The sequence below is a fragment of the Callorhinchus milii genome, unplaced genomic scaffold, assembly GCF_018977255.1.
Source record: "Callorhinchus milii isolate IMCB2004 unplaced genomic scaffold, IMCB_Cmil_1.0 Scaffold18, whole genome shotgun sequence".
NCBI classification, from domain to species: Eukaryota; Metazoa; Chordata; class Chondrichthyes; order Chimaeriformes; family Callorhinchidae; genus Callorhinchus; species Callorhinchus milii.
The window spans coordinates 1764571-1789387 of record NW_024704759.1 but is presented as its reverse complement, the minus strand read 5'-3'; the positions used below and the strand labels follow the sequence as shown (position 1 = coordinate 1789387).

Here is a 24817-nt window from a genome sequence, read left to right as displayed (position 1 = left end):
GGGCCAAAAAAAAAAGGAACTCAGACCAATTTTTAAGTCTTGTCCCCCCCCACCCATTTGAAACTGATTGCCCAAGGTGAGCTTGGGAGTTTTGGTCAATCTGAGCCATTCTATCAACTCCTTAAATAGGAAGGAATTTCCACAATATGTTTGAGATGAAGACGTTCTATAATGAGTTTAACTCCTCACTTTAAGTAACATAGGAGTAGGCCATTCAGCCCCTTGAGCCTGTTCTGCCATTTAATTAGATCATGGTTGATCTGTACCTCAGCTAATCCTTTCAATTCCAATTTCCCGCTTTCTCACCATATATGTTAATATCATGTGATTAAGTATGGCCTTGGTTATTGAATTAATCATTATTTTGCAAAATGTAGCCTTTCTTGTTTTCAACACAAAAGGGGTTTTGCAAACACATGAGGCATTAAGGTAAATAGCATGATGACATCATTTAATTGTGCAATTTGTGTGTGAAGTGGCTGGTGGTGTGGGGAGTGACACATGCTTCGAGACATGTCAAAGCGCTTCACAGAATATACTGTAAAGTGTAGTGACTGTTTTGTGGGTGAAACACAGCAGCCAATTGTACACTATTATGTGGGCAATCTGTCAAGAGCGTTGGCCAGAACAACAAGAGAAAGATTCTCTTTTCAATAGGTAGGATCTTTAATATACTTCAAGGACAGATTTAAATTTTCAATTGGATTGAAAAAGTTTTAAAAAATCCGGAACAATACTTTAGGTGCATGAACACATAACAAGAGGACAGAAGTTTAGAGTTGCAGCGCAAAGATAGTGGGACGTTTTTCTATACCCAGAGGGTAATTAAGCACTTTTTTTTTAAAACAGGATCAACGGCACAGATGGAAATCAAATGGGCAAACGTGTCATTTTCTCATTACCAACAAAACCCCAAACCATCAACCGACACCTGACTTCCCCTCATCCCTTCCAGACGTGACGAGGTCCCTTTAAATTAAAAAAAATCCCCCGTGCGTGAAGCAGGGCCGCTCGCTGCACGTATTGCGTCATCGCGACGACGCCAAGGCGCAGCGGCCGCTGTCGCCGCTGCCGCGTCGTCATCGGTTCGATTCCTCCCCTCGAAGCATTTAATTTAATTCGAAAGAAAGAATTGAATATATACAGTACCCGAGTCTCACTCACACACACACATTAATCTATATTAGGAGGGAGAGAGATAGAAGCGCCTCGTGAGCGAAGGCTTCGGGGATTACGGCGGTGCGGACTGCGATCGGGCGCCGGAGTCCGGGGTTAAAGATGCGCCGCCCGCGCCCCGCCGGCCTGCACAGATGTCTCTGAAGCGGACTCGAAGCAGCGGCTCGATAAACGGGATAGGAAAGCAAGGTAACGTTTATTTTTCTTGTCATATCTCCGTGTATTAATATATATAGTGTTATTTTCTGGGTATCTGTGTGTGAGGGGAGGTGCGCGCGCGAACATTTACCTGAAGTGAAGTAATTGCGCGAGGAATGTACGACAGACAGACCTCCACCCGCCGCCCCACGCGCTGGAACGGCTCCGCCGCGACCGTTTGATTTGAATATTTCCCCTCCCCCCCGCGCACCTCAACCAAACTTTGTTGTTTCCCCCGGGCCTCTCTCCGCGATTGACAGGCGCGCGAGCCAATGACAAGGCTGTTTTCTCGAGGCCGGAACGCAATGTAGCCAATCAGCGCCCGGTGTCCGCGTCGAGGGCGGGGTTTTGTCCCTGCCGCACAGCAGGTTAGGTTGGCACGGGTCGGATTCGCTTTTCCAACGGTGAATTGGGAATAAAGAGGCGATAACATTGGCTCAAACCGACTGATAGTACAGTACCTGTCACCGCGGGCAGAGGGGGAAGCCCTGACGACCAGGAAATGTTTTCTTTACTCCGAGGGCAATCAACGACTGGCCCTCAGGTTGCGAGGAAGGGTGTTTGCTGTGACTGGGGGTAGGGAGCGGTAGGCTGTGTGTTGTCGAAGGATGAGATCAGATGTACTGTTTTGATCCACAGTGTATAGTTTGGGACATGACATGTCAAGCAACTGCCAGGATGGTGTAAGGGGACCCGGATGTATCCTGGTCTCTCACCTGAAAAATTCTTACATTCTTGTGAACCACTTATCAAGGCCTTTGCCAATGTGACGGTACAATCGACTGCTGGGAAGCTTCAGATGCAGTTGGACATTTGTTTTTCTGACTCTCCCATTCCCATGGGAAGGCTTTTGTTGGTGCAGCTCACACGTGGATCTGGTAGACACGTGGATATTTGAGGGCACTCATTTTCATTCTGCCACTTGGATTGAGGTTTATTGCCGGCAGCTATGTCATGCTGGGCCATGAAATGCAGTGTGATAGTGCTGATTGCACACACAAAGCTATTATTTCATGAAACCAGTTTGTTTTCAAGTAATTATTGGAACTGTGGGAAACTGCAATCCGTCACATGCTCCGGTCAAACTCTGCAGAAAATTTCTTCTGTTCAATAATCAGCCGGTAGAGAGAAGGCTAATGAATAGATCCCTTGTTCCTGAACAGGATTGCTCAAATAAAATCAGATTCAATTTAGGGGCCAACTGGATGTGTGATATACAAAGAAACAGACCACCTGCTTAAAAGTATCCAAATCAGACTGAGAGTTCCACATATGAATAGAAATGTCCCTTTGTCTGGAATGTTGTTCCAAAAGGTCGCACCTTGTTTGTCTCATCCCAGAAAGTACAGGCAAATGCTCTGGTCAACATTAAACAATGGGGTGCACCAACTTTATATCTACATGAATTCATAGAGCAGAACAGTGCTTAAACTTGCATCAAATAGTGAACTCAAGCTATGCTTAACTTGTGCAGAGTAGAAATATAAGATTCATCTGACAGCCCTTTGCCTGATTTGATCTCATCTTTATGATAACCTCAAATTTGTCCTGATAACCCATTGTACCTGTTGATTACCCATTCCTGATAATGGTCAGGTTCCTAACTGATTTTAAGTAGATCAGGCTGATTCTGGTTAAATACACTTATACTGATTAATTTTCTACTATCTTATTCTCCTCCAAAATTTGCTTAACTTTAAATTGCCTTTCGTGGAACTGTATCAAAGTACAAGTTAACTATAAGAAAGGAGGATTTAGTGGAAATTGAAGATGTCCCCCCCCCACACACACAGACATATACTGCATATGTTTGTACCTGAAGGATTTTCACTCTTGCTTCCTGCTGACAGTGGGGGCTAAAGGCACCTGCAGCAACAACAAAGTTACATTTGTAAACGCCTTTCACATCAGGAGGACATCCCAAGGCGCTGGGACCTTGCAGGATAACTCAAGTACAGGTTGAGTCAATCGTTTGTCAGTGTCAGTGAGCTCTTTGTTGTGTAGGTCATGTTGTACGTGATGTAAACAGATTGATAAAAGTGGCTGGGAGCACATTGCTGCACCACAGCGTTATAAGATATGGTGAAATTCTGATCTTAGGCAGGTTTGTGAAGGTGATGTCGTCTCTCCGCAAGGCAAATTGGAGCTCAGACCAGCCCATGGTGCTCTTGCAGACATCCTAGAGCCAGTTACAAAGAGCAGCATTGGAAGGTTACTCGTCTGTGTTCCCAGTTAAAGAATACTCTGCACCATGGGGAAGAGAAAGAGTGAGATTAAACTTTGATTTTGAGATGTGATGTTTGTCACTCAGCTCTATTGCAATTTAAGTTTTTTTATATTTTAAAATTAGATTATGAATCAAAAAGAAAAAGAAAGGTAGCAGAAATCCAACATGCCTTGAATAGCTCCCCGGTGGATGTTGCTGCATTGCGGAGGATGGCTATCAGTGAAGGTGGTCTTCTGACAGATGAGATCCGTAGTAAAGTATGGCCAAAGCTTCTTAATGTAAACACAGATGACCTACCCCCAAAACCAGGTACTCTTTCTCTATCTGTTTCTTTTGTTATTGTTTGAGCACAATCCTATTAAAAAAGAGAACAAACCTACATTTTAGATATCCTGATCACATCAAAATACAGTATTCGTACAATATACAGGCAATTCACTTCGCAGTAATAATAATATAATCCTTACATTTGATACCGAGCTTTCCAGACGTCTCAAAGAACTTCAGACTTTGTGAATATTCACAGTATTTTCTGTGAAGCTCTTTGAGAAGTCTCGAAGATGTGATAAAGTGCTATATCAAATGCAAGGATTATTATCAAAACGTCTCAAAGTTCTTGACTGCAATTACAGTCAATTAGAGCATGTTTTATACCTACAGTGCTAAGAAATGTCTGGTTAGCTTTGTTGCAGCAACAAAGATCCAAAGGGTGAAGCTGACGGGGCTTGAAATTGTTGGGGCTCAGAAATCAATGATTCTCGACAAAGAAAAGTAATAAAAATAAATGAATATTTCACACACATACAGATGTTTGTTGGGTCATTTTATTCAAAAGCTGCATCAGAAGCTCCTTGTGTGTGTGATCACAGTTACGGTTGGAGTATATTCATTGGTTCATTGCTTCAGTCAAGCTCCTCACTCTCACTGGTTGACACACAAAACTTCCAACTATCCAATTGAAACTTTTCTTTAATAACCTGTGTTTGTGGCATTTACTAGCTGCAGGCTATCTTCCCCCATGTCTCTCTAGACTGTTATGAGTTCTCAAAGAATAATGCATGCTGCTTCATTCACTTAAATGTAAATGTTATTGCTGGCATGGACCACATCTTTGCAATGTAGCTAAATTGTTTCTGTCCATCCCACAGCTCCTGGTCTAATAAATACAAAAAAAATAGAATTAATTTGGCATCAACATGAGCAACTTAGATGGTTGTGATTTATTGAGGCTGTTCCTTAGACAATAATTGCCCACCTGATCTTTTCACTAGGACCAGAACTACGGGAAAACAATAAAGACTATCAACAGGTGCTGCTGGATGTCCAGCGGTCACTCCGGCGCTTCCCACCTAGTAAGTGCCTTGCTGCAAACTGTTGCTATTTCCTTCTTGGGAGGGTCTGTTTAGCTGGTGCAGATTAAAGGAAGATTAATATAATTTAATGTCTTTATGGGGTAAGAGTATTATATTTGTTCATAGGTTTTCATACTGTGTTACTGGAAATTAGGACCTTGACAGGTCATGGGAGAAATGTATCTTGAATTATCAAACCAGAGGTGGCATCGCAAGAGAGTATTTCTGAATGTATTTAAATTTATTTGACTTCCTTCCTTTTGTAAGTGCTTCTTTGACTCCTCCCTCTTTCAGACCAGTTGTAGAGATCATCTTTTGCTTTTTCTTAATGCTGCAGTGATTCAGGAATAGTTTCTGCAGTGAAACTCTTAACTTCAATCATAGGACCTACACGTATACTGGCTACTGTCAAGGCCTTTGTTAATGTTCTGCTTGTTTGGTTGTGTGTCTACCACACTACCAAACTCTCTTCTGGACATTCAGTCCAGGACATACACTGCTATGTCTTTAAGAATGAAAACCTGCGATTTGATATAGTTGATTATTTATTCAGAGCAGGAATCCTCATGAACAGTCCTTTACTGTTACAAACAACATAAGGCTATGTATGTGTGTCTGTGTGTGTGGTTGGTGAATGTTTAAAAATAGTCAAATCTGAATATTGGATATCAAGCAGATTTTATTCCCTTGTCTGAAGGCTCTGACCCATACTAGAGCTACAAATTCCTAGTGCCAAAGAAATACTGATTCATAATCGTCTCTATGTATAGTATCTATCTTTCTAACTGCACCTCAAGTCTCTCTTTTATTTGTTAGAATAAAGGTATCTGGTTATAAAACCATGACATGCAAATTAAGTTCACTGAAGACATTTTGCATGTCTGATCTTTGCTTCATTTTGATGCAGTTGTGCAATAATCTTTTCTGAACTAATTCTAACAATATAAGTAATTAGACTGAAGAATGTTCTTTAAAAATATTACGAATAAAGCTTGCTGGGAGTAGAGAATCTAGCCTTCTATTCTGCGTTTTGTATCCTGTACTAACTCGCCTTGAAGACATTGTTGTGTATTTTATAACCTTAATTTCCTGTATGGATTATATCCCCAAAGGCACAGTCTTGTAGGACATAAGCATGTTTTCTGCTGTAATTGTGAAAACAGGCTTTAGAGTATATTAATATACTTTAAAAGAAAATTAAGAACATCTGATAAGTTCTTTGATTTGTAAGGGACTTTATGCAGGCCACATGTGTCACGAGTGTAGAGGCTTTGGGAATGTTTAAGAGAAAGAGAGAGAATATTCTGAATGCCATTTAGTTTTGAAAGTAGCAGAGGTTGGCTACTAGAAATGCAAAAGTTTTTGTGTACTTTTGGAGCCAACTGCTACTTTTCGCAGATTTAAAAAAAAAACTTATCTCTGCTCTGTACAGAGAAAAACATTGTGTGGCACTGCTAATGCATACTTCTGTCATGTGCTAGGTTGTCAGTGGATTCCTCCCCCACCGACCCCCCACCCAAAATAATATGAATTTGATCAGTCAACCCATGACTATTTGTGGGATACTGCTGTATGCAATTGCCTGCTACGCTTCACTCATAAAATACAATATTAATCTACTTTACAATAAAGTCTGTGAAGTGCTTTGAGACGTCTCAATGACGGCATGAGGCGCTATGTCAAATGCAAGGATTATTATTATGGGTAATGTAATATTCTGGGTTGGTAATGCCTACAGGAATGCCAGATGCGGAGCGGGAGGTGTTGCAAGAACAGCTGATCGATAGCATCCTGGTGGTGCTGAAGAGAAACCCCCAGCTTCACTATTACCAAGGTTACCATGACATTGTTGTCACCTTTCTCCTGGTTGTTGGTGAGCGAATGGCAACGGCCCTCGTGGAGAAACTTTCCACCCATCATCTCAGGTATTTGCTGAGTTTCACTTCACTGTAAACACAGGGCTCTATTCCCCACCCACACCCACCCCCAAAATATTGTTGATCTGTTTGAGAAAGAGAGGTGGGACAAGCCATTTATTTTTAATCGATTGCACCTTATCTCTCTGTGTTCCTTGAACTGTTGTATTTAAGCAACTGGTTGAACAAAAGCTGCCCAGAGATCTTCCACAATGCTGCCATTAGTATTACTTTAATTTGATGAGATTTGATTACAGAGAAATTATCCATATCACAATTTTTTAAAAATTTTGTGTTCTATTTATAGGGATTTTATGGACCCGACCATGGATAACACCAAACATATTTTGAATTACCTTATGCCAATAATAGAAAGTGTTAACCCAGAACTTCATGACTTCATGCAAAGGTGAGAGTTAATGGTCGTTTTTGGGCTCTGCCAACAACAATAACAACTTGCATTTATATAGCGCCCCTCATGCAGGGTAGTGTCCCAGAGCGCTTGAAACTGGCTCAGTTATATAACTCCTCCAATTTCTGTTCAAGATGCTTTAGATAATAAGATCAACTTAATGCACATCATGAAAGTGTTTGATCGTAATTAAAATATCACCAAAGTAATATTCGCACCTGCGCATAGCTAGCCTACACCATTTCCATCTTTCCATCACCAAATCACCACAGTTCGGTCATGTATTGGAATGCTGTGTATATCTAATCGAACAGGAAATATTGTACATCTGTACAAGCCAATATGGGTTTCGAAAGTGTGGGGAAAAAAATCAAGTTTATGGTCTTAGAAATATATAAAAGCTGTAGGTGCTGGACATCTGGAGAGGCAGGTGGAGTGGCTGGGTAATGCGCGTGTCTCACACTAACTTATTGCAGGTTTGATGTGATACGTTAAAAATGACTAATGGTGAATTTGAAATTGTGACGTAGACTAGAGCCTAACCCTAAATTAAGGTCATGTCCTTTAGTAATTGGCCTACTAGAACACCAGGAGATTTTCTTCATATAGTGTCTTGGTTGGGGGGTAAGCAAGTCAGAGAGGGAGGGAAGTGCCAGGGCATGAAAGGATTTGAAAACGAGTGTTTTCAATAAAATTGAAATTGATCTGTTCAGCGATAGGGAGCCAGTGGAGCCTGGCTAGAACTGATGTGATGGGGGTACAGAGTTTAGTGTTGGTGAGTATGTGGGCAGCGGAGTTTTCGATCACCTGGGTCCTGTGGATGGTGGAGCTGGGGAGATTGGTGAAGAGGGCATTTGAAAATGAGTCAGGAGGTGACGAACGCGTGGACGAGTGTTTCGGCTGCGACTGGGGTAAGGTACAGTCAGAGGCAGGCAATGTGACGGAGGTGGAGGAAAGCAGTCTTGATTAGGGACCGGATGTGGGGAAGAAAGGACAGCTGTGTGTCGAACCTGACGCCTAGGTTGTGCGCTGGTTCAGTAAGTCTGAGGGATAGGCCGGGGAGGTCAGAGCCGCAGGATAGGAGACATTGACGGGAGCTAATGAGTGTGGCATCCATCTTGTCAACATTGAGTTGCAGGAAGTTTTCGCTCATCCAGGCCTTGTTGTCTGCCAGACAAGCCAAGAGAACGTCAGCGGACCTGGAGTCACAGCTGGAGGAGAAGTAGATTTGTGTGTCATCCGCATATATGTAAACGTTTATGCTGTGTATGCGGATGACATCACCGAGAGGAAGCATATAGATGAGGAAGAGGAGGGGGCCAAGGATGAATGGGCGGAGGCGGGAGGAGAAACCATTTGAAGAGTTAAAATGAAGACGGTTTGTTAAGTAGGACTCAAGCTTATTGTTAAGCTTATTGTTCTTATTGTTTCATAGTTTAAACTTTTTTTCCTCTTGTATTTGTAGAGCTGAGGTTGGTACTATCTTCGCTTTGAGCTGGCTGATAACTTGGTTTGGTCACGTGCTTTCAGATTTCCGGCATGTGGTTCGGTTATATGACTTCTTCTTGGCCTGTCATCCATTAATGCCCATCTATTTCGCTGCAGTGGTAGGTCGCGCTTTGTGTGTGTCTCTTACCTCACAGTGATTTCAAATAGAGACCTTGGTATTTTCAGTATAGATTTCATCAGTGAACTCTGCCATATATGATTCTATGTTATATTATGGGGTAGTGACTGAATTTATTCAGTTTATGTGAACGCACATTTGTTAAAGTTTAAATGAATGTGGAAGTGTAACTTCAATTGGACTTGTCATATTTCTATAAACTGTGCATTTCTGTGTACCTCATTGTAATCCTTATTGCAGCATTTCCGAACATTAAAATGTTATGCAAAAGTGATTGCTACCCCCAAGTGCATTGTGATCAATTGGTGCCAATGTGATTGAGCAACAGAGTATTAAATATGGAATAATTGGGGAATGTTTTTATGCTTGATTAAGGAACCCTATAATGGGATGTAGTTTTGTACCTCAAGAGTGTGTATGCACGTGCCACAATCTTCATTCAGCTGTTACAGTTCTCAATAAGAGTTTGCATCTGTTTCCTGTAGATAGTACTGTACCGGGAGCACCAGGTCCTGGAGAGTGAATGTGACATGGCTTCTGTCCACCATCTCCTCTCCCAGATCCCACAGGACCTGCCTTACGAGACCCTGATAAGCCGTGCTGGAGACCTATTCGTCCAATTTCCTCCGTCCGAACTTTCCAAAGAGGCAATCCAACAAGAGAAGTAAGTGGCAATATGTTCACGCTCTTGGTTCTCAACATTATAGCGAAGACTGAATCCCTTTCATTACATTTGAATCCCTTTCATTACTCTTGGCATTAAGCTACCTTAACATCAGTCACAAGTTTCACTTTAGGAATAATAATCTCCTCAAATCAGTTGGTTAGTTTATGCCCTTTCCCTCCATAACCAGTCCAGTTTGTGACATGTTTCCCCCATGATGGTCTTGTGGTTACTGCAGTGCCCTGTGGCTGCACATTGTCACCCTGTGGCAGAAATCATGTACTGCAACAACCCAATATTGCATTTCCTATCATGGCAATGGACAATATTCCTGTCCCTTGCCCCATTTTTAATCACTAGTTCCCCCCTCCACCCTTATTTTAGCTGCCCCCACATTGCACACCATTTCCCAATTGAATGGAGCTTGGAGGCACCACCCCCCACCCCTCCCACCGAGGTTTCTGTTTGTGCTGTCAGCAAAGTCCTCGCTGAGGTTAGAGAGAGAGAGAAGTTTGCTCTCACCCCTTGGCTTTTATGACTTCTTTATTACAATTGGAAGAAATTCCACCCAGTCACGTACAGATTGAGTTTGCGTGTACGTGTACTGTTACCAGTTGCCTGCTATCTTCAACTGTGCCTTCAGCTCCCTCTCGACTCTCTACCCCCTCCTCGCTCCTTCCCTCCCCTCACCCTGACCATTTCCCCCCAATGCTCGGGTCCCGACCCAACTGTCCAGCGCCTTGGGATGTCCTCCCGACGTGAAAGGCGCTCTATAAATGCAATCTTGTTGTTGTATCTTCGTTAATGTAAATTTGACTACGGTAACTGGAGCATTTGGTATTTTTTTAAAATGCCTGGCCTGAATGTATTCTAAGTCCCAGCATGACGTTGAACTACCAATAGGGGCCATAGCTTACAGTAGATTTCAGTTTTATTGGGTCTTTGATAAATGTTCTGACTTCTGTAAAGGGAGGATCTGTTGGATAGTTGGATGATGAAGCACCAACCTTTTATTCTGTTGTATTAGATAATAACAGCACTATAATTAATAATTAAGAGCTTTCATTGTGTGTTTTTTTCCTTGCAGGTTGTGTTCAAAGTCAGAAAGCACCCCAGTGTAGGATTGTCCTATATTGCCCTGTAAATATCTTTGAACTTACAGAAAATAAGATAATCAAGATAATTTTTGTGTGGGAAGGTTATGTTTCTAAGTGGTTCAGTAGAGTGTTATGGTTACCAAAGGGCTTGTTACAATAATGGGTTAATTTGTCTCTTGCTTCCTGGATTCACCATGCTGCCTGTCATATTAAGAGCAACTTGACCTGATTGCTGCTAGTGTTACTCTTAGTAAACTAGGTGAGGGACACATCAGACTTGTTTTTCTCTCCTGAAATACGTTTGTTAGTGTGCATCTACAAAACAGTTGAACAAGGAAGTGAACGCATAAAAATGGGTTCAGTCGGACAGCCTTGGGGGTCAAATGAAACTCTTTACAAAAATGTTCTTTGGTAAAACATATTTTTGTACCTTCATAACTCAATCCGGCCTAGAAATGGAGGATTAGGTTATCTGCTGCTCATGTTGAGCAGGGGAAGGTAGAGTTAAGGTTTGAGTTTCTTCAGCAATTTTAATTAATGTTTAGCAGTACTTGTTTAGCTGTACCTTTACATGGCTGTGTGGATGAATTAATTTGGCCCTTTTCAAAGAACAAAAGTATGAAAACATATTGGAGTTTTTGGGGGCATCTGACATATGCGGAAACCCATCACCACGCTTTAGAATATCAAACCAAATTGCGAATAATAGGCAAGTCAGAATGGGAAGATAAAATGGATCAGAGTATCCTAAGGAGATTTGTTTGAAGTAGAGAAATAAAAACATGTATGACTTAGCAAAGCTATGTTATCTAAACTGTGATCTGTATCACAGGTTCAGGTAATGGCTATGTCTCTTTCAGTTGTTGTGTTTTGTTGGGAAGATATGATGTAATTCCCAATCAAATGCAATTACAAATAGTGGAGGGTTCCTGGACTAAGAGAGCTCTAGTGCGACGTTTCTGTTGGGCTTACTTGATGCCACATTTTAAGAAGAAACTGAGCTGCACTCTGGTTTCAAAAAGGCATAGAAACTAAGGCCTCAGCAAAGGTTACTTGCCTCTCTTGGACGAGGTTTTGAAACACACAGAACTGTGATCTGTGATACAATTGTTGTAGTAGTAATGAGAAGGTACAAATTGCTTGTGCTCCTGAGTTTGCACAGCTGTGCTGATGTAGTATAGTGCCACAGGAAGGCAAGTTTATTTCTGGGCTGAGGTCACAGGCACCCACGTCAGAGCAATGTGCGGGAGGCCTGGGGATCATGTGCAGAAAATGAAACTCATAGGGACTGGTTCACTTTCAGAATTTTAGTTAGGATTGTTGAAAGCTTGTTGAAATGTTACTATTCTCTTAAGAGCTCCAAGGAGCTACCCCGGTAAAGGGCACTGTATGAATGCAAGTTATTATTATTACACTGGGATCTGTCTAATCTGGTTCTTCTGTTTGTCCACCCCTCACAGCACCGCTGTCTCCACCTTCAAGGACTTTGAGCTGGTGTCTGCTCAGCAGCGCCCGGACGCTGTGCTCCGCCGGCGATTGCGAGAACAGCCGCAGAGAGAGCGCAGGAGTAACATAACTGCGGCCAGAACGGGCACCAGGCGACTGATGAAACTGGCAGTGATGGGACTGACTGTGGCGCTGGGGGCGGCTGCGTTTGCGGTCGCCAACGGTGCTTTGGAGTGGGCAGCAAAGTTTGAACTGCAACTTTTCCCTTGAGAAAGACCTTTTTAGCCACTTTACAGACCTCCCCCCCAGGACACTCTTGGGGAAGGGAAGGGGCCATAGGATTCTTTTTCATTGTTGCCTTTTTACTTTATAATGTCTCATTGAAGACAGCAAATGGATTCACGTACCTACTCAGTTGGGGGTAAGACTGAGCTTAACACTAACGTTTTTGACTGCCTTTTGTGAACGATTAGCACCAAACGTAACGCTGCAATATACTATAGAAAACCTTTTTGCTTTAGACCTTTTATTTAAATTAAAGCTTGAGGCTTCCAGTGCATCGGAAACTCCCAACACACTGCACAGGACGTATCTGAAGCCACGGTTGTCTCGAACAACCAAGTGACCAACCTTAGTCACAGGATCACAAAGGGCCAATGAGCGTGTGTAGGACGAATTGGAGCCGGTTATAGAGCTGCTGTTGGCAAGCCTAGAGTTTGTGTGGTGCAGGGGGAGTAACAAAGAAATGTGCTACTCTGTTGACTGCATGCAAACTGATACCATCACTCTTATAACATTACCTGATCCATATAGGCTAAGCGTTATTTCTTTTGCAGACTTTTATGTTTTATGGTGTTCTTCCTGCTTGCTCAACTAAAAGATGTGGGGCAGGTGCTGTTAGGACATCATTTATGCAGCACTCCCTTTTTAAAAAAAAATATATAAAGGCGTTTTTTAATCCAAAAAAAGAGCACAAATGAAAGTGGAAGATTGTTTGAAATTTCTGCACTCCCCAAGTGGAAATAAGGTCCCAGCACAAAGCTCCCAATAACCTGTCACTTTGCTGCTGCCCTTGTTTTGGAGTCCAGGGAAGAGAAACAAATCGCTGGTATGAAGCTAGATGTCAGTCAATTGCAGAAGGCTACAGCGGTAAGCCAGTCCATTAGTGAGCCCCTGAGTCTCCCCTCCTATACCTCCCCTCTCCTCTTCTGCCTTTCCTGTGGAACGTGTCTTCCTCTCACTGTTCTATTGAATTCCTTATGCACTAAAATTACTCTATTCCTCAATCACATGCACAGTGCAATAACTTTTTTTNGCTTACTCGAAGATAAAATTATTTTAAGTCAAAAATATTTCAAAGTAGTTCCTCAATCACATGCATGGTGCAATACCCTTTTATTTAGCTTACTCACAGGCAAAATCATTTAAGTCACAAATATTTATAAGTACAGAATGCAAATTCACCAAAATCCAAATTGGATCTTGTCAGTACCATTGCCTACCTCTTCACAAATTGAGTCGCTTGCTATTTCATTGCAATTAGTAAGATCCAGTCATCAAACGTACAGTTACCGGCTCATTGCCAACTGTTTTAATAATGAGCCTGGATGACAGGCAGCTCACTAATGGCAATCAATCATCTTCTGTTGTACTGTAATATATTGCAGCCTTAATTGTGGAACAGCAACTGGCTCACTAACCTTTACAACGCTTTGTAGTTGTGTAGCTAGTCCTTGTCAGGCTGTGTTGCTTGCCTTTGGTATGAAGGAATTATGTGTTGATACTGTACTATTGGTCTTGGAAATGCAATATACAAATCTCTGATGCTGGTGCCTGCTTTTGTCAGTGACTATCTATTAGCCAAGTAAAACTGCTATAATCCTCAGTGAGTGAAATTGTTTGTAGCAGAACACGTACTAGTTTGTGGTTATTCAATTTATTTTACAAGATGCCACATTTTCCTATGAACCGCTTTGAGGTTTGACTTTATAGTTGCTCTATCAAATGCAAGGATTATTATGATGCTCCCTGCTGGGAGGGAAAAGGTGATTTACAAACATAGTAATGACTGTTATGCTGAGCAGTAAATGCAACAATCTCCAAAAATATTTTTATTTAAATTGCAATAAAATTCCACATGGCCTTTCCATGCACAGAAAAGAACGCTCACCTTTGTGCCAGATTAGATTTGGAGATACAAATTATCTCAAATTAACTACACGTTGTACATTACTGCTACAATATTGAGTTCTGCAACAATCAGGTTCCTGTGAGATTGGGCAAAAAAATACCAATGAAACACTCCTGTTGATGGTAAGTAAGCTGCATTTATAAACATTGCAATCTTAATGCTGGGGGTAGGGAGGAAGCAAAACTTATCTGGCCATGTCAGAGATTTTCCTCTCTGTTTTCCCCTATGTTCCCCCTTCGAGGCCGACACCTGTGACAAGTAAAACACTTAAAACCCAAGAAATGCAGCCCACACCTATCGAACACTAACGCACATCGCTGCTAAACGCATAGTTGAGTGCTGTCGAGCTTGCTTCAAGTGACATCATCTTGATTAATTATTACAGCGATCGATTGCTTTAATCAAACTTACTCCACACAGACGTCTTGCATTGTAATCCCATAGTTCAAAAGGAGTTTCTTATTCAATAAGAAAGCGTATGAAAAAGAACACAATATGGCTCAAATTCATCAAAATCAAACTGAAATTTCCACCTCATTTGAGGTTGTGAGTTCTGGTGTGTGCATTCCCATTACCCACAATCAACGTTCAAGTGAAATTGCCAATTTAATACCAAAATCTATGCTACAGGTCTTCAGCCCACTAGGAACTGAGTGAAGACTCCCAAAACTCATTTGACTGAGAACCATCTTCACTCTACCCTGTGTGAAGGGCGCTATATAAATACAAGTTGTTGATGAGACACTTTCATCCCATCAACCCAAAGGTAGGAAGTTATTTAAATTGATCAGAATATGGTCAACCCATTGGATTTGTATGTAAGCAGAAGTGACTTTGTCCAGTATATTGGATTTAATTCTAGACATGTTTTATCTGGAGCTCGCTCTTCTCACAACCATTTCAGATCTATGCCTCCCTCCACCAACAAATTGTAATTTATTCAGAAGCTTTCATGTCGAGAGGACATCCAAAAGCACTCCACACTGAAGGGTTTGCACCTGAGCTGGGGTTTGCAGTCAACAGGGGTGGAGGTGGAAGGATGACCGAAGACATGGTCAAAGAGGAAGGTCGTGAGATGAGTCTTGAAGGAGGAGGGTGGAGTTTCAGAGGGTGGGGGCAGAAAGGCTGAAGGTGCTGTATTATTGGAAGTGCATTAAACTGAGGACCCGTCTACTCAGGTAGGACTTAAAAGATATTAGCCAGTCCTCCAGATATAATGGGTTGTTCGCTTCATGGTTGTTTGTGGGGTTTTTATTGCTGTGTGCAAATTGACTACCGCTCTCACCTACAAATAGACGGTACTGAGTATACAAAGATTGTTTATGAAACACTTTAACAATACCCATAAAGATGAAACATTTCAAACGCAGGCAGAATTAGTATTGTAGATGTTGCCAAATGACTGCATTAGTTTTGATTGAACTCGATGGCTTGGTCTGTCCCCACAGGGACAGTGGGAATGCTCAGTGGCAGTTCTGACAGTTGACATGGCACAGTGCACCACTGACCCGGCAACGGCATCCTCCACTGGTGTCTCCTCTGCCCTGAAATGGTACATTGGCAGATTAGACAACACCAATAAATTAGATTTACATCTTATTTCACATCTTTCACGTCAGGAGGACTTTCCAAGGCGCTGGACAGTCGTGGATCCACACCTGATAAGGTGGGGGGGAGGGTGGGGACAGGTGGCTGACCGAAAGAGCAGTAGTAAGAGAAGGATCTTGAGATGGGCTTTGAAGGAGGCAAGGGACGGGGCGAGACGAAGGGACTGGAATGGATTGCCAAAGGGTGGGGCAGAAAGGCTGAAGGCCCGACCGCCGATTGTGGGGAAGGCAGAGTGGGGAGGTGGAGCAGTCCGGAGTCCATTGAGGGGAGGGAGCGGACAGGTATGGAAATCCGCAGTGAAATCCCCAATTGGGAATAAGCACATAGACAGATAGTAGGAGCAGAAAAAAACCTATGGCTCATCACGTTCACTCACACACACACACACAGCTCTTCCCCCCCATCCCATTTCACTTCTCGCCCAATATTTGAACTATTCTTCACACATATTCAGGTTCTTCCCCCAAACCTCTCTCTCTCTTCCCCCCCCCCCCCCCCCATTTCTGCTATTTTTGTAATTTGCTCCCCTCTTATCAGCCCCAATTTTAAAAAAGTTGGATACACGCGGAGGGCGTTACGATAACGTACCAACGGGCCCCAGCGAGGACCCTTTGTCACCCAGCAGATTTCGGTTTTGCACATACTGCAAGAGATCCAATCGCACCCGTCTTTTTTCTGAACCACAATCTTGCATTTAGGGCAATGCATTGCCTCCCCTTCCTTCAGCAGGGTCTGCGTGCAGGAAAACAAATTTTTTTTATTTTATTCCACTTTAAAGTATATTCTGTGAAGCGCTTTGGTAAGACATGTCGATAACTTAATTAATGATGCGATAAGGCGCTATATCAAATGGAAGGATTATTAAAGTATTCCCATATCAGTGACATTCTTCAACCACCCCCACCCTCCTCAAATCAGTGGACCAATATTCACAGGGAGTGAGAAAGAACAGTCCTTACAATGAGCATCTCCGCTGTCTGCCTTGCAGCATCGTCATTCAGAGCTCGGATTTTCAGATCGTCCTGATATTGCTGGCAGTTCATCTCTTCGTGTATCGCCTGTGTTCAACAGAAAAAAAAGTTTAGTTTTTTTTTAAAAAAGACAAATGGATTAGGATTTTGCAGCCCTGTTACTTGTCAACGTTGGACTAGAATCTGTGCGAGAAGGGAATTAGATAAATATTGCAAAAAAGGAAAACTATAAAAGGATGTGAGGGGGAGAGCGGAAAGTGCACGGGAGTGAGACAGGACAGGTTTTGGAAAGAGAATATACAGTTTACAAGATATATTGTTTGGGACCCGACATGTCATGTGACTGCCAGGATGGTGGAAGGCGAACTAGAAGGACCTTGGTCTTTTGCCTCTCAAGTTCTTATGTCTTATAAAAGAGAGAGAACATGCAGGGTCGGCCAAATGGCTATTCTGCTGGGTGCGGTAAAATTCTCAGATCATTTGTCCCTTGAACAACAGAGTGGGAAATGGTTCATTCCGACAAGACTTCTAGGCTAGGACCAGTTCTGTGCTTTGCTGTACCTGCTGTGTGTGCCCTGCACTGCTGTCTTAACGAGTTACTTACTGAAGTGACACTTACTTTACACAGCAAACAGTTCTTCTTCTTGCACAGCGGGCACTGGAACTCGTTCACGTCGTCCTCATAGATGCACCAGCCCCGGCAGTCAACGGTTTGACAGTGATAACTGTTTTCACTGCGATTCTCTGCAATCGCTAAACTTTTGTCCAAATATCCCCGGTACTCCTCATCCGTCAGGAGCTGCGAGCGGTGCAGGGAAAGAGCGAGGAATAATTGGACGGCTTATTGGAAGTCTTACAAGTTACAACACACCCCTCAGCTTGCGTAAAATGGTGCTGGCTCACCTAATCTAGCAAACTCTTTCCTATGGGCTCTTTCTTTCTCCTGTCATGCGCTTTTATATTCTTACATTAAGTTGATGTGGGACTGAAGAGAAAGGAAAATGGAATATGGATCGGAAGTGAAAGTAGAAACCAAACAGAGCACTTAAATTGGTAAGAACCCAATGGCAAATTGCGCAGTCCGTGAGTGTCTCGACAGCACTGTCGGGTGTAATGCTGTTCTCAGATGAACTGCTCTGTTTATATCTTATATATATATATATATACACACACACACACATGATAGGCCCTGTGACAATAATGTGTTGTTGCTGTATGAGAAGCACATGAGTTCTCACTGTATATTCCTTATGTGCCAAGTGTACTGGAGATTAACCCAACTTACAGATTTGATCTCTCGTTCCAGTATTTTTTTGTCACAAGAGTACTGATCATCCATGAATGGGCAGGTCACATCAGCATCCCCGCTGTTCAGGATCGTCCCCTTAAGACATTCCCTGGAAACGGCAATCCATCGTTTAACATTCCTTTCATTCTATTTTTAAAAAGTTCTTGTTCTGACCTTATAAGATTGTATAAATCGAATTTCTGTTTGAATTTTGAGCGGTTGTAATATTACCCTTTGGTCAGGAACGGCATGGGGATAGTGAGTGCAATAAATTTTCACATGTGGCCCCAGAGGCACTGATATCCCAACTGGTGTAGTGACTAGTTAAGCCTCCTTTGCCCCCCTTCAAGACCCGTCTCAAGACTCCTCTTCGATCGCATCTTCGATCACCCTCCCACCCCAACCATCCATGCCCTTCACCTCTCCTGATCCCAGTTCAGGTCCAAATCCCTGACTGTCCAGCGTGGAAGGTGATACATAAATGTTGTTTGTTGTACATGAGGTGGGTAGACCTTCTATCCACCAAGTCCCAAAGTCAGGGTTTGAACCCACAATATTCTAACCCAGAGCCGAGAGTACAGAACTAACAACTGAGCCAGGTTGTGTTGCCCTCTCTCTCACACAAACAAAAGCCAGGAGCTAATCACTTACTTGCAGAAGGAGTGCAAACACTCCCGAAGAGTAACGCCCTCTCCAGAAGCCAGGGTCATGAAGCAGACTGGACAATCAAAATCTTCCCCAGTTGAGATCAGGTTCAGGTCATCAGTCTGCAGCAGCTGCTGGTAATTTTGCTTCCGCTCTTGTTCAACAAACTATTTATTGGGAAAACCAATTAGTGACCATCCTCTCCTTTTCAGGATGTGGAGGGTGGGGTGTGTGGAGAGGTAAGCTGGGTCTCCTTGGAGCTGAACTGCCTCCAAGGTGATGTACTTGGCAATGGAATGAGCATTGGAATCGAGCCACCCTCTCTGGCGGTCTCAATGGTCTGGTTCCTGAGCCAGGTGGATTTGCAGTAGTACAGGTCACTGCTGATGCAGCACAGCCCAGCCTGGCTCAGTTGAAGCAGGTGTTCTCCACTCGCATCTGTTACACAAGAAGCCTAACAGGAAGGTAGTCCTAGCTGGACAAGCAGCAGCAAGCTTGTCAGACTGCTAGCAATGGCAAGCTAGGTGCTTTTAACTGGTTAAACTCCAGCAATTACCCCAATACACACTCTGGGTCCCCAAGCCTTGGCTCTTGCTAACGGCCACCTAATATTTTTTGGATTTAGGTAAGCAGGGTGCAGACCTCTAGGGAGGGACTGTGCACTCTACTCCAGGCACATAAAAATTTCCATATGCAGGTGATGTACATATGTGGAATAAAACAGAATTGTCTGGTTTAGCTATGACTCTAACAGATGCACAGAAAGGACTTTAGACTTGCCTCTTTATAATGCTTCAAACTGTCCTCTGCATCCTTTATCCTCTGTACTTCCTCCTCATCAGGTTGGTAAATGTCAGGGATCTTATAGTTGTCTGGCTTTGCCTCGCTGCACATTTCACAGCCAGGACGAGTCGGTTTATTCATGTACGTACACTTCACACACACCCATCCAACCTACCAGTTATGGAAAGGAAGAAGCATCGTTTAAAATCAGATGTGATTACCAGGCTTAACCAAGGCAAGGACAGTACAGTACTACCACAGATGTTTACAGCACAAAGAAGGTCATTTAGCCGATCTTGCCTGTGTTGGCTCTCTGAAACAACTGTAATAATAATACTTGCATTTGAGACGGCTCAAAGTGCTTCACAGAATACATTGAAAAGTGAATTGACTGTGTATTTTGTGGGCGAAACATGGCAGCCAATTGCGCACAACAGCATCCCACAAATAATAATACTAGCATTTGATGGGTCTTATCAGATCGTTGAGATGTCTCAAAGAGCTTCACAGGATATATTGCAAAGCGGAGTGACTGTGTATTTTGTGGGTGAATTGTGCACAGTGGTGTCCAACAAACAGTCATGGATTGAGTGACCACATTATTCTTTTTTGTAGGAATTATTACCCCCGGAAAGTGATCTGCCAATTGACTAACAACTGGGTTCCTACTTGCTGCTAGGTAAACAGAAGTATGTGGAGTAGGGAAACTTAACTGGAAATTGAATCCAGTTGTTAGTCGATTGTCCGAGCGCATTAACCACTATGTTACAGGACAGTCCCATTCTCCTGCCTACACACACACTGGGTTAGAATCCACATTACCGGCAGTGCTGGCTGGGCTGCTGGCTGTTCTTGTGTCGGGTATCTTTTGTTTACTTCGGGGTTCTGCGTACCACGCGCCTCCAGCCCGGGAAGAACCTCTTCAGTTTGCGTCGCCTCCACACTGTCCTCATCTCGAATCAAGAAAAAGAGAACCTGCATTTTAATGGCGCTCTTTCACAGGATCCGACACAGCGAGCATCACGAGAGGTTATTGTGCCAGGAGTGGGGGGGAGGATTTTAACCCAAACTACTCACTCCCGTCTGTGGACAAGGCGCCTGGCTGAAGCAGTCTCTGGTCTTCTTCGTGTTGCCTGCGAGTGAGGTTGGCCTGCTTGGCTGAGAGCAGGTAGAGAAAGGCCATGTCCCCGTCTCTCTTAATGTTGTGAGAGTACAGCGTCTCCTGGTCTTTTGCCAGGCGCTGGCCAATGATCCACTTCTGCACTTTGGTATGGAATCCATAATCTCTGTACACCTTTACAGGTGAAAGAGTTACGATAGTAGGTTATAATAATAATAGTAATAATCCTTTGAGCATTTGATACAGAGCCTTATCACGTCGTTGAGACATCTCAAAGCGCTTCACACGAAATACTGTAACTGTGAACTGATTGTATATTTTATGGATGAAATGCAGCAGCCAATTGCGCACAGGAGTGTCCCACAAACAGTCGTTGATTAAGGGATCACATTGTTTGAGCGAATATTACCCCCAGAAAGCGATCTGCCAATCATCTAGCAACCAGGTTCCTACTTACTGCTAGATAAACAGAGGCGTGTGGGGTAAGGAAACTTGCCTAAGGTTGCGCCCTGCCCAGGAATTGAACCCGGAGCCTTTCGCTTGCAAGGCAAGCGCTCTAATCACTAAACTACAGGACCGGTCAGTTTTTTCTATTGTTAAAAGGAAAGTCAGAAAGAAGTAGAACAGATCTTCCTTTTATCACTTTGAACTGTTGCAGACAATCACTGTTGAGTGTAGTGATTGTGAGGGCAAGAATTTTAAACTCGATTTAAACCCTGGTTTACCTTATCCTTCAGGGATGCGATGGTCATGTAGGGGAGCACATTAATAGTGATGGGAATGTTGCGGACTTGGGAATCTTCCACTCCGACTCGCAAACTAGAACAGGAACAGAAACAGTGGTAGTGGGTTACACTTGTTCTGGATGTAAACGCTTTGGTTCATTAACCCTTTAGGGGCAGGGTACAGCCTGGTTTTTAAATTTGAGGACCCCGGGTTGAAAAGAATTGGGGGCAAGCATTGGATCAAAGAACAGTGAAGACTCTAAGCTCGGATTTTGAAGACCTTGGAGATTGGAAGGGAAGATTAGGGGGAGGTGAAGAGCTTTACACCTTTGAGGTCTTGGCAAAGACGGAGCAGGAGAGTGTGAGATTCCGCTTTGATTTCAACGATAAAGATGATAAGCACTCACAACAGATTCCTGGGAATTGAGAGGAACAAGAGGCAAGTAATCAGATATATTAATAATAATTCTTGCATGTGATATAGTGCTTTTTGCATCTTCTAGACGTCTCAAAGCGCTTCACAGAATATAGTGTAAAGTGAATTGACTGTATGTTTGTGGGTGAAACTCAGCAGCCAATTGTGCACAGCGGTGTCCCACAAACAGGCAGGGATTGAGTGACCAACTTATCATTTTTTTTGATGATTTGTGATGCCAGCAGGTATCAGTTTCAATAGAAATAACATGAAAAATTAGCAAGAGACGGAGACACAAACACTCAATTCTGTATCCAGATGCAAAGGAAATCCACCATAAGGTTCCCAGATCTTACCGGATTTCTGTTTTAGGGTAAACCTCTTTCTTTAGCTTTACACTGACCAGGGCACATTGCTCAACCAGGATCTCAGTGCAGCGAGCTGCTGTCTCTCTGTCTCCAAGTTCGATCGCTTTGCTCAGCTTCAGAGCAGCTGCCTCTGCTGCAAGAACAGACACAAAATAATAACATTAAGATAATAATAATAACCTTTGCATATGATATAGCAACACATCACGGCGTTGAAGTCTCAAGGTGCTTCACAGAATATTCTGTAAAGTGGACTGACTGCATTTTTTGTGGGCGAATGGGGAAAAATAGCCAGGAAAGGCGAGGGAAACATGCTGAGTACTGGCCAAAGATATTTTTTCCGAGGGATTTGAAGGCAGAGAGTGAGAGAGGGACCAAAGCTAATAAGTTGTGGGAGCAGGCAAAGGCTGGGATGTTCATCCAGAGCAGAGAGATTTGGAAATGGATTCAGGCCAGAACTTGGGCAAAAAAGAGAAAGTATAATTAACACATCCAGTGATTTTCCCCCTTCTCCAATTTATTCGTAGTGCCACTTGCTGGGACACCACAAATGAACAGGGTGGAATTAGAAAGTCTGACCTGCTTTTATCAGGTCCTCCCGTACACAGGACTTTTCCTTTGCAGGGCCAGACTCTGCCATCTTTTGACATCAATCAAGCAGATCTCTGGAAGAAAAACAGAAAACCGTGAACGACAACAACTTGCATTTATATAGCTCCCTTCATGCGGGGCAGCGTCTTGGAGCTCTTCAGTGCGCTTTGAGAAGTCCTGAAAGGCACTGTATAAATGCAAATTGTGTGGCAATAGTTGGCTTCACAATTAATGCTGTATTTAAGAATTTGCAAAATTCTGAACTCTTCTGCAATTGCATAGAGTGGAATAAAACCCACAGCAACCTGGGGCTGTTTTGATACACTGGAGAAGAAACATGACACACAGCTAAGTGTGTTCTGTGTTGGACCTGGGAGTGTTAAAGTGCATTCAGAAACTTGTGGGAAACTGAGCAAAGAAAGGGCTTGAATCAGTCAGCTCACTGCTTGATCTCCACTTGCTAGCTCAACACACTCACTCCCCGGTAGGTTTACGTGGACACATCCTTGCCAATGAAGGGCTCATTCGTTGTGAGCCAACTTTATCTCACTCCAACGCAATCTACAACATTACTTCCTGAAACTGCTCCCTTTACTGCAGCCCCATCCCGCAAACCTCAAATGACGATGACAAAATGTCTTCAGCTGAATGCTGAGCAGACTAGAAGGGTCTCAACAACGTCTTCTTAATGCTGGCGCTGACACCAATAACCTACTCACCTCACAGAGCCAATTTGAACACTCAGTGTCATGTTTGATCCCCAACTATCTTTCAAACCCCAATTCCATGTTCTGACCCCGCTCAGCTTTCCCTCGCCCTGAAACATTACCCACGCCTGCTACTCCCTCTCCTCTCGGGCCGCCGAGTCCCTCATCAAACGGCTTTATCATATCCACTCCTCTCCTCACCAGACTCCTCAGCCCTTCTCTCCGCAGCTCTGCACCCAATGTCCTCTCCCGCACAAACTCCATGAGCCTATCATCCTCATCCTCTACAGTCTCACCCTACTCTACCTCTGTGACCTCCTCAGTCCCTAACGACTCGGCGGACCCCTTCACTCAGCCTGCTTCATGTCTCCACACCCAGCCCCCTCACTTCCATTCGTCTCACCATCGACAGATGGGCTTTCAGCTATTCTTCTCCACTCTTTGACTCGCTCCTCCCTCGTTCATGACACGACTCAAAACGTATCTCATTGACCACCCTTTTGGTCATCTTCCCTACCCTCCAACAGCTTGTTTTGGACACCAATCCAGCATCGTTAAGCGTTTTGAGACGTCCTTGCAACGTGAAAGGCGCTGTATCAATGCAAGTTGTGTGGCACTGTGGTTCTTAAAATTGGCTTCAAAATTAAGGCTGTATTTAAGAATTTTCCAAATTCTGGACTCCTCTGAAGTTACATTGAACAAGGTGGAATTTCTATCTAACGTCTACAAATCAGTTTCACTTCATGCAAGTCTATCTCGCTTCCCTCCCTCCCACCCCCCCCCAACAAATCTCACAAACACAAGATTCTGTGCTATACATTTCTATGATTTAACTGAATATTATTGCCTTACCTAGGGGAAATTTCACTTCAAAACACACTGAAAGGGCAGAGGTCTACTAACATCCAGGAGGTAGGGAGGACTATTTACATGAAACCTAGTAATCCAAAACTGGAAAGAAAAAGTGAAAGTCTGATTGTACCAGGAAGTAAAGATTATACAAGGCCCAATGTTAGTAGGTTGCGGAAATGCCTGATTGAGAATAACGGAGCAAGAATAATATTAATCCTTATTAATAATCCTTGCAATTGATATAGGACCTTGTCACGTCTTCAAGCCGTCTCAAAGCGCTTCACAAAATATACTGTAAAGTATAGTGACTGTTTATTTTGTGGGCGCTCAGCAGTTGTGGATTGAGTGACCAAATTATTCTTATTGTTTTAAAAAAATGTTTTAAGGGATTATTACCCCCGGAAAATTGATCTGCCATTCGAGTAAGGAAACTTGTCT

The 24817-nt window shown here is 43.2% G+C and overlaps 2 protein-coding genes across 2 annotated transcripts; one reads left to right on the top strand and one right to left on the bottom strand.

Annotated features, from left to right (window-relative positions):
- Positions 1 to 1050: 1050 nt before the first annotated feature.
- Positions 1051 to 14000, top strand: tbc1d20 (TBC1 domain family, member 20). The gene is made up of 8 exons (XM_007908669.2): positions 1051 to 1365; positions 3725 to 3910; positions 4873 to 4953; positions 6692 to 6878; positions 7177 to 7278; positions 8747 to 8888; positions 9394 to 9572; positions 12130 to 14000. Exons 1-8 carry the CDS (start codon positions 1311 to 1313, stop codon positions 12383 to 12385), a joined length of 1188 nt encoding a protein of 395 aa, XP_007906860.1. The 5' UTR covers positions 1051 to 1310; the 3' UTR covers positions 12386 to 14000.
- A 213-nt stretch (positions 14001 to 14213) lies between these two features.
- On the bottom strand, positions 14214 to 24501 carry LOC103188626 (ranBP-type and C3HC4-type zinc finger-containing protein 1). Its single transcript, XM_007908671.2, has 13 exons — positions 24380 to 24501; positions 22809 to 22894; positions 22218 to 22362; positions 21447 to 21540; positions 20679 to 20895; positions 20424 to 20554; positions 19599 to 19772; positions 18825 to 18985; positions 18171 to 18282; positions 17505 to 17684; positions 16874 to 16972; positions 16503 to 16646; positions 14214 to 15850 (listed from the first exon to the last, which is right to left on the bottom strand). The coding sequence occupies exons 2-13, from the start codon at positions 22867 to 22869 to the stop codon at positions 15770 to 15772; spliced, it is 1599 nt and encodes a 532-aa protein (XP_007906862.1). The 5' UTR covers positions 22870 to 22894; positions 24380 to 24501; the 3' UTR covers positions 14214 to 15769.
- Between the last annotated feature and the right edge of the window lie 316 nt (positions 24502 to 24817).

Coding starts and splice junctions, on each gene's coding strand:
- LOC103188626 (XM_007908671.2), bottom strand. CDS start 22,869: ATGGCAGAGTCTGGCCCTGCAAAGGAAAAGTCCTGTGTACGGGAGGAC. Junction 20,896..21,446: donor TCGCATCCCTGAAGGATAAG/GTAAACCAGGGT, acceptor TCACCTGTAAAG/GTGTACAGAGATTATGGATT. Junction 20,555..20,678: donor CGCCTTGTCCACAGACGGGA/GTGAGTAGTTTG, acceptor TCTTGATTCGAG/ATGAGGACAGTGTGGAGGCG.
- tbc1d20 (XM_007908669.2), top strand. CDS start 1,311: ATGTCTCTGAAGCGGACTCGAAGCAGCGGCTCGATAAACGGGATAGGA. Junction 4,954..6,691: donor ACTCCGGCGCTTCCCACCTA/GTAAGTGCCTTG, acceptor TAATGCCTACAG/GAATGCCAGATGCGGAGCGG. Junction 8,889..9,393: donor CCATCTATTTCGCTGCAGTG/GTAGGTCGCGCT, acceptor TGTTTCCTGTAG/ATAGTACTGTACCGGGAGCA.